The 15,716-nt window shown below is 39.1% G+C and overlaps 1 protein-coding gene across 1 annotated transcript; it reads left to right on the top strand.

Moving 5' to 3' along the window:
• The first annotated feature begins 256 nt into the window (after positions 1–256).
• On the top strand, positions 257–15,559 carry LOC137128846 (alpha-2-macroglobulin-like). Its single transcript, XM_067507465.1, has 36 exons — positions 257–375; positions 499–679; positions 812–968; positions 1,446–1,498; positions 2,085–2,105; positions 2,351–2,516; positions 2,635–2,719; positions 3,094–3,235; positions 3,430–3,547; positions 3,634–3,743; positions 3,850–4,017; positions 4,244–4,471; positions 4,762–4,825; positions 4,943–5,088; positions 5,520–5,669; positions 5,760–5,906; positions 6,008–6,092; positions 6,202–6,373; positions 6,585–6,810; positions 8,225–8,351; positions 8,423–8,544; positions 8,672–8,723; positions 9,186–9,269; positions 9,897–10,073; positions 10,352–10,427; positions 10,512–10,668; positions 11,123–11,197; positions 11,726–11,888; positions 11,980–12,167; positions 13,667–13,879; positions 14,375–14,499; positions 14,593–14,683; positions 14,781–14,849; positions 14,938–15,043; positions 15,175–15,216; positions 15,346–15,559. The coding sequence occupies exons 1-36, from the start codon at positions 290–292 to the stop codon at positions 15,348–15,350; spliced, it is 4,377 nt and encodes a 1,458-aa protein (XP_067363566.1). The 5' UTR covers positions 257–289; the 3' UTR covers positions 15,351–15,559.
• Positions 15,560–15,716: the final 157 nt, after the last annotated feature.

Below are 15,716 nucleotides of genomic sequence, written 5' to 3'. Positions count from 1 at the left end.
GCGTCAGGAAGGGCATCTGGTGTAAAAACTGTGCCAAATCAACAATGATCCTCTGTGGTGGGAACTCACGGGATAAGTCGAAAGGACAAAAAAAACAAAAAAACAACTGAGTTGGCACAGTTAAGGTAATTGATAGGAATTGCATTATGTCAGGAAATGTCCTCAGTTTCATGGCTACAAACGTGTGGGGTTGTGTGTCTGTGTTTGTGTTGGGGCGGGTCGGGGGTCGGTTTCTGTATTGGGGACTATTTAACAGTTGTTGACTCCCAAGGTTTCATCCCAATCAGCCATGGGTCTCCCTAGGATTCAGATGTGGACGTGGACACTGTGTGTCTTTTTGAGCTGGATGTCTGTTTATCAAGTGCTGGCAGGACCGTAAGTTTGGCAGTACTGACTGAAAATACTACTTTTAAAAAAGCTTGTTTTATGTTAACATTGAGTTTGCAGTTCTCCTGTCAGATTCTGTGAGGATAATATTAAACATGTTTCTGTCTGTAGACACTACATGGTTGCAGTTCCTGCTGTTATTCAAGCTGGAGCTGAAACCAAATTCTGTGCGAGTCTCCTGGAGCCAAACGAGACTCTGGTCATGACTGTCACTTTATTGTCTGCGGAGAAAAGCAAAATTCTCCTCCAGAAGACATCGGACACAGAGTTTCATACCTGCACTGAGTTACAGGTCAGCTCTACAGGCTTCATAATAAAAGATTGATTAGGGTGATTCCAGAACACATTAATAGAACGTAACAAAGGCCAAATCATTTTACAATGCAATGTGCATTTGTGTTTCAATAATAATTTTCTGTCACAGGCTCCTTCAGTGCAGCAAGAAGTGGTTCTGAACTTTGAGGTGGAGGTACGAGGTGACACGTTTTACTCAAAACAAAACAGGAAAGTTATGATCAAACCCTATCAACCAAAGACGTTTGTCCAAACGGATAAACCAATCTACCTCCCTGGACAAACAGGTAACCTTGACATAGAACATGCAGTCGCTTTCGAAAATTTCCAGAAACTTTTTAACATTTTGACAAACTGACATTCACTCGTTTACATAATTATTCAGGCCTTGAATCAATAGTTTGTAGAAGTCCCTCACAGCTCCAAATGTCAGAGTAAGTTGAGTAAGTGTCTACAGACGTCCCACACATGGGTTTGGGCAGTTTATCCCATTCTTCCTGACAGATCCTTGCATTTCTACAGTGTTTTATCTTTACACCACAGTGACACATATCTGACAGTTCTAGTTAGCTAACGTGGAAATTAAGACGGAGACATCGGCTGTTTACAGTAAAAATCCCAAACTACACAAAGTTAGCGGTACAAGGGGGCTGAATTGAAATGCATGTGTCCCAGTAATTAGTCAGTTGTTCTAGTAATCTGAGAGGATGTTTAACACTACTATAGATTCAATGTAAAAACTTATCCATTTGAATTTATCTCAGTGCATTTCAGGGCTGTCACACTGGACACCAAATTCAGACCTGTCAATCAGCCAGTGAGTATCTCTCCTTTCTTATGCATCTCCTATGTATTAGTATAACATTAGTTATGTAATACATGCCCCAGTGAAATAGGATACATAGACCAGCATGTTCAAAGCAAAGAGAGGTTATGCAATGAAGAGATGGACTTGTGTGTGTCCTGTTTAAACACAGTTACGTCACTAATCACTCAGCTCCTAAAGAAGGGTCAATAGTACAACCAGGGCTTCTAGTCAGACCATCTGTGCTGAGTTGACACATTTTTTATTCTTTTTTAGAAATGGAAACGATGAAACCATACAAAAATATTAAATAGATGTATGTGTTTCCAGTCACTAATTTATAATGAATACAGATTCTCACAGTGGCATTTTGTTTGTTGTGTGTTACATGCTTCATATTTTCATAAAGATAAGAACTGAAGTCTAAACTGAGTGTCTTGGAGTCAGCAGTATGTGTCTGTACAGTAATTGTAAAACACCTGCTGATTTTCACCAGTATCTGATTCCTTGGAAAAGTGTTTTGTAAAAATGTTTAACCCAAATTGAGTAAACACTGTATGATGACAACTTGTCCTTCTCTCTGCCTTTTCTTTTACAGTACAAGATCATTGAAATTGAGGTAAGAAAATGTCCTCACACAATTATTTCTCTTATAAATTCAGCATGTTAATCTTTTCGACACATGGAGAGCCCAAGACTTCTGAGTATGATGCTACTCTACAATTTATTTATGTTTTTGTTAATTCAGAGTAAATTTACAGTGAAGTAGTATTATTAGTTACAATACAATACAATCCTATTATTACTACTATTTCTTATTCAAACCATGAATACATGTTCCTTTCCATTTATTTCTTTAAACAGGATCCTAACAATAACCGGATTGGACAGTGGCTCAATAAAACATCCAACAGTAAAATATTGCAGCTTTCTTACTTCTTAAACTCTGAGGCTCGTGAAGGAATGTATGGAATTATTGTGTCAGTCGGTGAAGATAAAGTATATCATAACTTCAAAGTGGAGAAATATGGTATGTTAGAATTAATCTCTTCCTATTAATTCTCAACAATTTTAGATGAAAACTGAATTAAGTAAACCAAGTTGTCTCTAATGAAGCAAGAATGCTAATAACCATGTTTTGTCCACAGTTTTGCCTAAATTTGATGTTAAAATAGATGCACCTGATGCAGTGAGTATTGGGCAGGATGAAATCAAAGCTGAAATATGTGCAAAGTAAGAAAAACTCCTTTCTTCATAAATTCTAAATCACACTTTCAGAAGATCAGGAAACAGTTCCCTCACAAAGTATTGCAATGTCAGGCCGGTTTTTAGTATTGTATTTGCAGGCAATTGGGTTTAAGATACAAATGAGACGTGAGCTAAGAATGTCAGCTTTCATTTGATACTATTTTCACATACTGTAGATGCATAAAACAATGTAGCAGCATTTGAATCAAATGACCAAAGATGTTAAACCCAAATGTCTTCAGTGCACAGCAAACACTATTGAATTGGCCTTGTCTTTTCAATACTTCTGGACAGGACTGTAGGTCATGTTTGGTGAGGGAATGACTTTTCAACAAAAATGATTGTCTTTATCTAATTAGATATACATATGGACAGTCTGTGCCTGGAAGTGTAAAAGTTGAGCTGTGCCGACCTCTTCGACATTATCCATTTATAATCTCCACTGAACATTCTGGGGAAGTCACTATTGTAACTGCCCCATGCCACAAGGAGACAAAGCAGGTACAGGTTTCTGCAAAGAGATTTAGGCTTTGTTCACATTACAGGTGTTAATGGTTCATTTTGAGTTTTTTTTGTTTGTTTTTTTGACAGATCCAACATTCATGTTTTTAGATTGCACATATCTAAGATAATGATAATGTCCTTGTGTAGTAGTCAAGTCACAACCATATAGTTTCTTTTATTGTATTTTCTAGATGGACAAGAAAGGCTGTACCACTTTTATTTTTGAGATGTCAACGTTTACAAAAATAGACCAAAAGGTACTTTTTGATGAACTGGTTCTCCTTGCTAATGTGGAAGAGGAGGGGACAGGCAAGTCTTATGTTATATTTATATATGAGTATTAATTAAAATACAGTACAGAAGCATGTATTTAAACAACAATTCCTCCCATACAGGTATTTCACACCCACAACAGAAGAAAATAACAATCTCATATATTGTTGGAAAGCTGTCTTTTATTGATACACCCAAGGTTTATCACCAAGGATCAAATGTGGAGGGAAAAGTGAGTTGGAAAATGTTAAATTGTTGTTCTGACTTTTTCAGTGTCACTCTGTAAACAAGGCAACTTTGTGGATCCCCTGATGACACAAACTTTGTGTTTTCAACAGGTTAAAGCAGTTTATTTCAATGATACACCCATCGCTGACATGGCAGTGTATCTGTTTGAGGGTGAGACGTGGTCATCACGTCTTCTACAAAATCTGACAACTGACAGCGATGGTGTTGCCACGTTCTCATTTAGCACAGCTAACTTTAGTAGGGACATTGTGCTCGTGGTGAGTAAAGATTACACATAAAATTTTTCACCATTATATGTCAGTGCCATGAAATTGCCTGCATGAATACCGGAGCCACAGCAGCTGGTGAACTGTTTGCTATTTAACATTTTAAATAGCTTAATCTTACCCTGCTTGTATCTGAGCTCACTTTGCAGTATTTAGTTCACATCAACCACAATGACCTTGTGTATAATATTTTATTTCTACATCTGTATCTGTGCAGGTTATTAACACACCAACACTTCAATACCCAGGTTATAGAGCTGCATACTATGAACATGGACGTTACACACTGTCTCTTGCACAACAAGTCTCTCCTGTTACTAAAACAGTCAGCTCCCTGGAGGTGAAGCAGAAAGATGAACCACTTTCCTGTGACGCAGAGGAAGAAATTTTCATCAACTACACTATAGTTGGAGAGTCTCAAGGCTCTGTGGATATGATGTATCTGGTGAGTGAAAGGTTTTCATCAGTTCTCTCCCAAACACTTTCAGTACTTAAAAGGACCAGATCTTCATCAGTCATACGTAAACAAGACTGAACTCGTTGCAAAGCAGTACAAAGACTTTGCATTTCATATTCATGCGCTATATGATATTTCATGCACTTTTTGAACCTCGGTTGAAGAGCAAAGAACTAACATGCAACATACAACTATGTTTCATGGTGTATCCTGTTGAATGGACTGAAGGTTTAGTGTTACATTACTCATTATTTCTTATTATCTCTCAATTTCTCCAGGTTTTATCCAGAGGAGCCATAGCTTTGCAAGGACATACACATATTGAAGTGCAGGATAAATCAGGTGGGAACAGACTGGTTTTAATCATAAATTCGGGGTATTACATTTTTAAAGTGTTCTTTACATTAGCAGCGCCGTTGATCTATGGATGCATAAAAATGATCTGGTTTGTTGTTTTAGTGAATGAAGGTGAGGTGTCCTTCAAGCTGAAAGTGTCTCCAGACATGGCACCAGAAGTTCAGGTTGTAGTTTATGCCATTCTCCCCAGCGAGAGAGTCGTCGCCAAGAGTGCTGACTTCTCCACTGAGAAGTGCTTTGGTCACAAGGTTAGTGAGGCAAGAAGACTTTTGGCAAAAACAGCTCATCAGATGTAGCTGTGGAATTAGTGTATGTTCTGTATTAGCTGCTTCAGAGTTAACACGTCAAACTGTTGATGTTCAGCACGTCACCATCATGTACCATGGAACATTTCTATAAATGCTTACTCTCAACTGTTGAAAGTACAGGCACATACAACTTTTCATTTCTACCCATCTATATCAAAGTATGATCAAGACTTAAGAAACAGAGATGCAGATATTGATTTTACTAATGTACATACGCCATCAGCATTGCTGTCATTTGTTGTGTAATGTTAAAAGTAAAATTATTATTTGCTTCATGCTCATCTTATAACAAACACCACAATACTAAAATAGCATGCTTTGTGTTTTTCTGTGTGTGTGTGTGTGTGTGTGTGTGTGTGTGTGTGTGTCAGGTGTCTTTGGAGTTTTCTCCATCCTCCGCTGTCCCAGGAGAGGAGGCCACCATGCAGGTGACAGCTGAACCCGACTCTCTGTGTGGTGTCAGCGCTGTCGACCAGAGTGTCCTCATCAAGGAACCAGGGAAGATTCTGGATGCAGATAAGGTATCTCTACAATCAAACAGAAACAGATGTTTACAATCAGATATTCTGACTGAGAAAGAGTTAAAAACCTTAGTGTTTTTTCATTTTCAGATCTTTAACTTGCTGCCTGTCAGCAAAGTTTCCCATATTCCATATGAGGTTGAAGATCCTGAAGAATGTTTGACTGTGAGAACAAGAAGATACATTATACCCTATGCTAGATATCGCCAGAGAAACGATGCTCTGACAATTTTCGAGGTATTTCTTTTACAAAAATCCATTTACAATATCAAGAATATTACCTTTATGTTTTACGTTACAAGAGATCAGTGATGTTTGTATATTGTTGGATTATCTAGAACGTCGGACTGAAGATGGCAACAAACTTGTTGATTCCTTCATGTCTAAAGTACAAAGGAATCGATTACCACCAGCGCGACTATGGTGACCTTTTTTGAGCTTTTTCACACACTTAATACCTACAAACATTAAAACAGTTCACTGTGTTATTGCTTTCCTCTGTTTGCGACTCAAAACTATTGATTTGTTTCAGTAATTCATTATTATAGAAGCAGTGATGACAGAGCAGGACAAACAATGGCAATGGCTGCTCGACCTGGTCTTGGTGGAGCAGTGAGTGCACCATTTGTGCCTGGTTCTACACCAGTAGTGACAGTTCGCACTTTCTTCCCTGAGACTTGGATATGGGACCTGGTGGAAGTTGGGTAAGATTTCTGAGTTTCTGTCTGTCTGAGATCTCAAGAAATCTTTATATGAAATAACATACTAACATTATTAACTACGATATGTTGTAGTATTATCAGTGCATTTAATCCAAACCATTGAAAATATATACATACTGTGCTCTTTTGATCTAAGTTAATAAAGTATGTTTTTCTAGCTAATAGATGTGATTCTTTGTATTTGCTGGTCCAGAGAGTCTGGAACAAAGGATGTGTCCCTCACTGTCCCAGACACCATCACTACCTGGGAGACGGAGGCTTTCTGTTTGTCCCCTCAAGGATTTGGTTTGGCTCCTCGTAAAGAAATCAAGGTCTTCCAGCCGTTCTTCCTGGAGCTCACCCTGCCCTACTCCATCATCCGGGGGGAGCACTTTGAGCTGAAGGCGACTGTCTTCAACTACCTGACCAGCTGCATCATGGTAATCAGTGCTTCTATTTCAGCATGAATGTCAACATGCTAACATGCTTGTAACACCTGGCCATGTGATCTATGAACCTCACCTAGGGCTGCTGACATCTGGCTTTAGTACTGATCATTCTGAGTCCCATTGGACCACATGAACTTCAGCCTTTGACTGAGTTCTATCGGGTTAAGCCATAATTGTTTCTTGGATAATATCCAGGCATATCAACCTCTCCTCTGAAGTGCCCCAGGGTTTCGTTCTCGGTCCTCTTCTCTTCTCCATCCGTACCACATCTCTGGATTCATCATCCACTCAGCCTGCTTTTTTTTTCTATTCACTAGTTTACAGATGACACACAGCTCTTACTTTCTTATTGACATATCTGCTTGGATAAGAGAAAAGCATCTTCAACTTAAGGCAGGCTTTTTTGTCAACAAAGCATCTGTGTAAATGGTAAATGGTCTGCACTTACATAGAACTTTTGTACCTTACTTTAACCTAAAGCGCTTTACACTCCTTTCATTTATTCTCTTCATTCACACTCACAATCACTCAGCAATGATGGGGAACACTACACTCTCTGGGAGCAGCTTTCTCCATAACACTTTAAAATGTCACAGGAGGAGCCGGGAATCGAACCAACAGCCCTGGGATTGGTATACGAATGGTTTACCTCTTGAGCGAAAGTCGTCATTCAGGATCTGCACTGACTGTCCCCACTAAGTCTGCTAGAAGCCTGGGGGTCATCAGTATTAACCAACTAACTTTTACTGACCATGCCCTCCATCTCTTGGACATGCAGATTTCCCCTAAAAAAAATCATCTACCATCTCATCTACGAACAGGGCAACAGCATTCACATTCAGCACTCTCTACACTGGGCTCCAGTAGCTGCCATATCAGTTTAAACCTACAGTGTGGTGAACTCAGCGGCACTTTCCTACCTAAACACCCTCATCCAGGTCTACAATTGCTCTCACCCACTGCTCTGTCAACTAGGCGGATGTAGCTCAGTTAGTGGAGCAGTTGTCCTTGTCCTTGGGCAAGAAACTGAACTCCAAGCTGTTCTCAATAGGTCACGGAAGCCCCTTGCATGGCAGCTGCCATCTTTGGTGTGTGTGTGTGTGTATGTGTATGTGTATGTGAATGAGAAACAACATTGTTAAGCACTGTGGATCAAAGAGCTATATAAGCAGACCATTTACTAACAAACCGTGTTCAGTGGTCCTTATACCACACAGCAAAGCTCTTCAGCTCAGTGGTTCCAAGATTGTGGAACGAACTACCAAACTCTGCAAGTTCAGCAGCCTCAATCCCAATATTCAAAAACTCTTCCACAACTTTCTGTGCACTTTTTGTGTTTGTCTACTTTTGTTGTGTTTAGCACAAGTCTCAAATTTTTAATCACATCATTGTGTCTTGTGAACAGGTCAGTGTGACTCCAGCACCCTCCTCAGATTACACCCTCACCCCTCTCTCTACTGACCAGTACACATCCTGTCTGTGCGGCAATGAACGCAAGACTCTCAGCTGGAAAATGGCTCCCTCAGTCTTAGGTGAGAGTCACAGTCATTCACACCCACACTGAAATTTTCCAGATCTACAAGAGTGATTTTACTTTTTCTAGGGACCGTGAATGTGTCTGTGACTGCTGAGGCTGTGACTTCCCATGTTTCATGTGACAACGAGGTTGTGAGTGTGCCAGAAAGAGGTCGTGTTGATGTGGTCACAAAATCTCTCATTGTAAAGGTTGGTGACTTACAAACAATGATACAGTCAGTTATGAACAATAAAAATTTTATTTAATGGGATTTAAAATATTTTTATTAATGGAACTGATACTTTTTGATACATTTCCAATCTTCTTCCATTGCAGGCTGAGGGAACAGAGATAACAAAGAACTACAACTGGCTCCTCTGTCCAAAAGGTCAGGATGGTTTATACCAGAAATGATCCCTCAAACTAAAATACATTAGGAAAAATAGACTCTTTCAGTATTATAAGATTATTTGAATTACACACTTATTTTAGCACATTTCATGAGTTCATGAGTCCACTTTGGTAAAGCAAGCCTGGAGATGGCGCTGTTAAGGTTATTGTTGGACACTTAAAGCACAAAGAGGTGGATTTTGGTACCAGTCTGACGTGGTGTGAAGAAACAGCATGTCAGGATGCAAGAAAACTAGTTATAAAGGAGACTCAGGGGCAAGAAGAGGCTGCTAGATTTTAAAGCACAGCAGGATGACTGGATAAAGTGGGGAAGTGTAGAAAAGAAACTTGCAGGGACACGTGATAAAAGAACATTTGTACTAGCTTGAATGTGCATTGTCATTAAGTTACATTAATTGAGTTTCCCATCTGTAAGGTGATTTTTTATTTCTGTCCACAGAAGAAGTTTTGACAGAGGAAATTGACATACAACTCCCAGAGAATGTGATTGATGGATCTGCGCATGCTTCACTATCTGTTCTGGGTAAACCCATGTACACATTTTAATTGAGGGCTTTAACAAAAAGAAATAATGCAAGTTAACAGGATTCTCATTAAAAGGAGAATCAATATCTGCAAATTACTTCTGTAACCGGTTTGTTCTTCTGTGGATATCATGCTTTGCTTACCATGGTTGTTAAACATTTTTCAAATTGTTGCACTTTCATACGATACAGAAAGCAAATTTATAGAATAACAAATGTACTTGTCCTGTTCACATGTATAGAAACATCCAACTACTATCATTTATCAGGACTGAATGTACTGGACAAAATGTATCATAATTTTCAGATTTTATCAATTAGATTTTAATTGAATTATTTGATAACTCCACTTATTAAATTAGATTTTGAGGGAATAAAAATGTCTTTTAGTGGTGTAACAGTGTAAAAACATAAACTTTGGTATGATCAAGTGTTTCTGTGCAGGTGACATCCTGGGTCTCATGCAAGTGTATAATAATTTTCAGATTTTATTAATTAGATTTTAATTGAATTACTTGATTGATGACTCCACTTATTAAATTAGATTTTGAGGGAATAAAAATGTCTTTTAGTGGTGTAACAGTGTAAAATCATAAACTTTGGTATGATCAAGTGTTTCTGTGCAGGTGACATCCTGGGTCGAGCCCTGCAGAACCTGGATGGACTGCTGCAGATGCCGTATGGATGTGGGGAGCAGAACATGGCGCTCCTAGCCCCCAACATCTACATCCTGCAGTACCTGAAAGGCACACAGCAGCTGACACCAGCCATCAGGGAAAAGGCCACTAACTTCCTCACTAGTGGTGAGTTAAACACTAAAGGCACATGAGAACCTGAAGCAGCCAGATCAGAATAAGAATGCATTGTGCATGTTGTGGTCCATATGCAGTCATACAAAAGTTGCATTAATGTGATGCATCATCATCACATCATCTTGACAAAAGGGAAGATTGTCAGAAGGTTTCTCTGTCAACTCCAATAAATGTATAAAATCCCCTAAACGATTACGTCTGAATCAAATTCCTTTCAAATTTGACAGTGAAGATATTAATGGGTTAATAAGCTTGTTTTTTTTACACAGGCTACCAGAGACAACTGAACTACAAACATCCTGATGGTGCTTACAGCACATTTGGATCAGGAACAGGGAACACTTGGTGAGAACATCGCTGACCAATATATTTATACAATGTGTCTTAGTTTGTCACTTTATATATGAATTTAGTTTTACTTTTCCTCAGGTTGACCGCTTTTGTGCTGAGATCTTTTGCCAAAGCTCAGTCTTTCATCTACATTGACCCAACAAAGATTGAAGAGTCTAAAACTTGGCTGGAGGTTAAACAACAAGAAAATGGCTGTTTTGAACAGTCAGGCAAACTCTTTAACAACAGAATGAAGGTAAACTGACAGTACAGTTTGTAGACTAATGACTGATGCTACTTCAGACTAAGAACAAGTTAGAGATGTTTATTTTCATCTAGAGTTAAATGCAGATGCATCATCATGGCTTAAATCTACAACATAGTCATAACTAATGCCGGGGCAGCAGTGGCTCAGTTGTAGGCTCAATTGGTAGGGTGGCCCCCCACTGACCATAGGGTCGGAGGTTCCCGCCCTTCTCTTCCCAACCACATCTGAAAGGGTCCCTGGGCAAGACACTAAACCCCCAACAGCCCATCCCCATCCTCAACTGCAAAGTGCAGGTCCAACCCCAGTAGAAACATTTACATGCAGGCTAATAATTTGTGATCTGTGGTGACCCTAAACGATAAGACACAAGGACAAAAAATTCAGTCCAGTATGTTGGAGGTCCAGTCATGATAAAGTCTGAATGGTGCCTTTCTCTCTACAGGGTGGTGTGTCTGATGAAGTGACTCTCAGTGCTTATATCACTGCTGCCTTCTTGGAGATGAACGTGTCAGCAAACGTGAGTAGACCCTGTAACCACGTTACTAATCTTTTTACAACAGCACATGCTGCATGTATAAACAGATTTTCAGTAACCATGTGTCTTAAGTGCTTGTAAACTGATTCCCTGCTTACCTGGTTAGCTGCAACTGGTAAAGACAGTAAAACTCTCTTCAGAACTGGTGACATATTTTAAGAACTATATATAAAAAAAGTTGTTACTGTAATCAGGGCCTGTATCCACATTAACCAGTCCCTACAGGATTTCACTAACCTTTTTCTTATTGTTGGGACCTAAAATTCCAGATGTTATAAAATTGTGATGCTTGTTGCAATGTGTTTATGATGTTTTTAATGGGAAGGTTGCACAGAATCAGGGATCACAGTGTTACAGACAAAGAAGACTGCTACTGCTTAGTCGTGGTAACATTGATTCTTTTAAAATATATATTTGCCTTTGGTCCTTGAAAGGTAATAATGGATTATACAGTAATATTCAGGATAAGTTCACAGTTTAATAACAATATGATGGTTAAATCTATTACAGAGTCCTGTTATGACAAAGAGCCTGTTGTGCCTCAAGAAGTCCATCAATGACCTCAGCAACACCTACACTACAGCTCTGCTGGCGTACGTCTTCACCCTGGCAGGAGACATGGAGACGCGAGCTCATCTTCTGCAGCACCTAGACTCAGTAGCATTGGATGAAGGTGAGACATCACATTAAAGGAAATCATGGTGACTTCATTACTGTGACTGTGAGGGACATGACACCTGTTTGTCTGTGGGTGGTTGTTTTAGGAGGATTCCTGCACTGGTCTCAGACTGCAACAGAAACATCAGCCTCTCTGTCTGTGGAGATCAGCTCCTATGTGCTACTCGCCAAACTCAGTGCCTCCCCTACAGCTGAAGACTTGGGCTACAGCTCCCGTATCGTCAGGTGGCTGACGGGGCAGCAGAACCATTACGGAGGCTTCTCCTCCACACAGGTACAGGCCAAACAGTGAATTAAAAAGGCAATATTCTACAATTAAAGCAGGGCTAAAGAGTGAATTGGAAAATTTTTTCACACCTGTGATCTAAAGTTCAAGTTTAGCCACATCATTGTTTTGTGAACATCATGCACAGTGGCAGGAAAAATAACTGAAACATTTGAAATTTTTGTGTAAATTGATCATAAAATGTGATCCGATCTGCAGCAAAGTTAGAAAAAATTACAGTAAACTCAATACTTCTAATCTGATAAGACAACTAGTCATCATCTATAATGGCTTTATTAAACACAGCCAATAAACAAAGAAAGTGGAAAGAGAAACAGCAATAGTGTTGTAACTACTGGTTGAATCAGCTTTGGCAGCAATAACCTCATGCAAGCACTTGCTGTAGCTGTGGATTAGACCTGCATAATGTTCAGGAGCAATTTTGGACTATTCTTCCGTAAAGACCTGCTTCAGTTCAGTCAAATCCTGGTGTGAACGGTTCTCTTGAGGTCATTCAATAGCAATCCACGCTCCTCCAGTGCTGCAGCCCTGCTCGTTTTGCAATATCCCTGCACTACTAGTCAATCAGAGGCTGGGGGAGCTGTGGGAGCACTGGTTTAGGGTATTTGTCCTGCTGCACCACCCAGCTCCTTCTTCTGAGCTTCTGTTACATTATCTGTGTTTTGTGTATCTTTAACTCATGAACAGAGGTGTCAACTAACTGAGTCTTTGAAGTCTTTAGCTGTTTCTCTGTGGCTCTTTTTACCTCATCGAAGATTCTGCTTTGTACGTCTGGAATGATCTTGGCTGGGTGGGCACTTATATAGAGAGACCCATACTACCAAATCATATCCAATGTGACAATGAGACAATGTGTCTGACACACTGACATTGAGCGTTTTTATGAGACACGTGACTCCAGTTGATATTTAGTGACATCAGAAGACTAGTGTCAGCATTACTTTATGTTTAGTGGGAATTTTTAAAAAAACACATGAAAGATCATCAACCTAGAAATATTGTGTTTGTTTACAGTAAATCAGTGACTGAAAATCTGATCACATTTTATAATCAATCCGGCAGAAAATTGTGAAGTGTTCACTTACTTTTTCTTGCCATTTTCTCTAAAATTGCAGCTTATTAAAACCGCCTCTGTTTTATTGTAATATTGTCAATTTCAGCCACTTTAAATGGATTTTAATTCTTTGATTACGATTATGAAGTGTGGAATTTTACTCAAACTATAAAACAATGAATAAATCCTTTTCTTTTTGGAAAGACAAGAGACAGTTTAGACATATAAAGTTTCTGTAGAGCAAACGTTCGCCTGCTTTTCCCAGTGTCCATGAATGTTTCCACCCAAAACACAACTACACTGTGAGAAATAAGGGTCAGTGCTATACAGCTGTAGAAGTTTCTATTAAGAACTATTATTTATTTAACGTTTATATAGTTTCAGCCACATATTTTGTGTGTGTGTGTGTGTGTGTGTGTGTGTGTGTGTGTAGGACACAGTGGTGGCTCTCCAGGCTCTGGCTCTCTACTCCACTCTGGTGTTCAGTCCAGAAGGTTCCAGCACAGTGACGGTCCAGTCTCCCAGTGGCCAGCTGACATTTGATGTGAACCAGGACAACAAACTGCTCTACCAGGAGAAGATGCTGCAAGATGTGACAGGAAAGTACAGCCTGGAGGTGAAGGGCAGTGCATGTGCTTCAATGCAGGTCAGTCAACACTGGAAGTTTTCCTGTTTCTTTTTCTTTAATATACAGCACATACAATTATTTCAAACAAGGGATTAGCAACAAACCATATGTTTTATTTACATTCATTTTCTTACTACATTGTAATTTCAGGGCTGTGATACAAAGGGTGCCATGTTCTATGTTGTTTAATAATTTATAAATTGGAAAAATAATAATAATATATGTAAATAGGAGGAAATAGCTTAAAATATTCTTCACTCTTTTTGACTTGGCTTCCTGCATCATTCTTCATTTTCTCTCTGGTACATGAAACAACACATGCTCACCAACCCATAGCAAATTTCATGCAACATCCTGAAACAAGTATATGAAAAACGGAACACTTGTAAAAAAAAAAAGGTGGTGCTTAAAGGAAACGTCATTAATCTGGTCATAAAACAATCTAATCAAAGATTATTATTGACATACTTGTTTTTATGAAGATAAAACTTTGCTTGTGAACCTGTTTCCCAGCTTTCTCTTCACTATAACATCCCAACTCCTACTGATGTCACCACTCTGAGTGTGGAGGTCAAACCAAATGCCGACTGCACCAGTGAATCTCACAGACCTAGACTCACTCTGACTCTAAAATCCCTGTAAGATTCAAGTTACAGCAAACAAGTATCAGAACCATGAAAAACAAGGTGAAATCTCACTGAGTAACATCATTCTTTTATGGCTCATTACAGATACAGTGGAGAGGAGAACAGTACAAACATGGTGATCCTGGACATCAAAATGCTCTCTGGGTTTGTCCCACACCCAGACTCTTTGCAGAGTGTGAGTTAACACAGATTCCTTTACTGGATGTTCTGGGAGAGTTATTGATGTTGATAAAGTTGATAAAAACCTAATTTACTCATTGTAATATCATCAGCTCCAACATGCACTGCTGGTGGATCGTGTTGAACAAAAGGAAGATCATGTTCTGGTGTACATACGAGAGGTGAGAGGCATTTACAGCGAGGCTCAAAAAATGATGATCTGCAAATCTGTCTCTGATGTTGTCTGTCTTTTTTGTTTTTAACCAACAGTTACCAAAGGACATACCAATCAACCACAGCTTAGAGCTCGTACAGGAGGTCCCAGTGCAGAGCCTGAAGCCAGCTGTGGTCCAGATTTATGACTACTACCAGCCAAGTAAAGCAGACACTGTGATCTCCTATACAACCCTGAATCTTTTTACTGACAACAAAACACACAATGTGAATTCATTTGAAATGTTGGAAACACACACAAAACTTAACTTTTTGATTTTCTTTTTCTCTCAGGTGATCAGGCAGAGACAGAATACATCTACCCATGTGCTGCAGGTAAGAGTCCAAAATAACGTTTCTGATATGAATTTAAAGGCCAAAAGAGCACATACAGCACGTTATCTGCTGAATATATCATAAATAAGTCAGTCATACAACAGTTTTGATTTTTCTTTTCTTTTGCAGCTTAAAGAGGGACGTGTGGTCAGTCCTCATCAATGATTCTCATATTTAAAAAGTCAATTTTATTAAAGCATTGTGCTTTGTGACTCCATGTCTGTTTGTGTAAACTCTTACAGTTACTGTGTATTTCACAACAAACCTTTCAGCTGTGTGGCTATTTTTTTCTAGAATTACATTTATGCATATTGGACAATTAAACAATGTGAATCCCCCACTACACATGGTGTTGGTTGTTTTCTACAGGTTGGTGTTTCTTTGTATTTATCCCAGTATTTCATCCACTGATCAGAAACAAAGTTGTGCAGGTCAGCTTAGTCTGAGAAGTATAAATATATTCAAAACTGTTCATATGACTTTTTAAGGAATAATTAATT

This window comes from Channa argus, chromosome 6 (genome assembly GCF_033026475.1).
Source record: "Channa argus isolate prfri chromosome 6, Channa argus male v1.0, whole genome shotgun sequence".
Classification (NCBI taxonomy): domain Eukaryota; kingdom Metazoa; phylum Chordata; class Actinopteri; order Anabantiformes; family Channidae; genus Channa; species Channa argus.
This window is presented reverse-complemented; position numbering and strand designations above follow the sequence as displayed.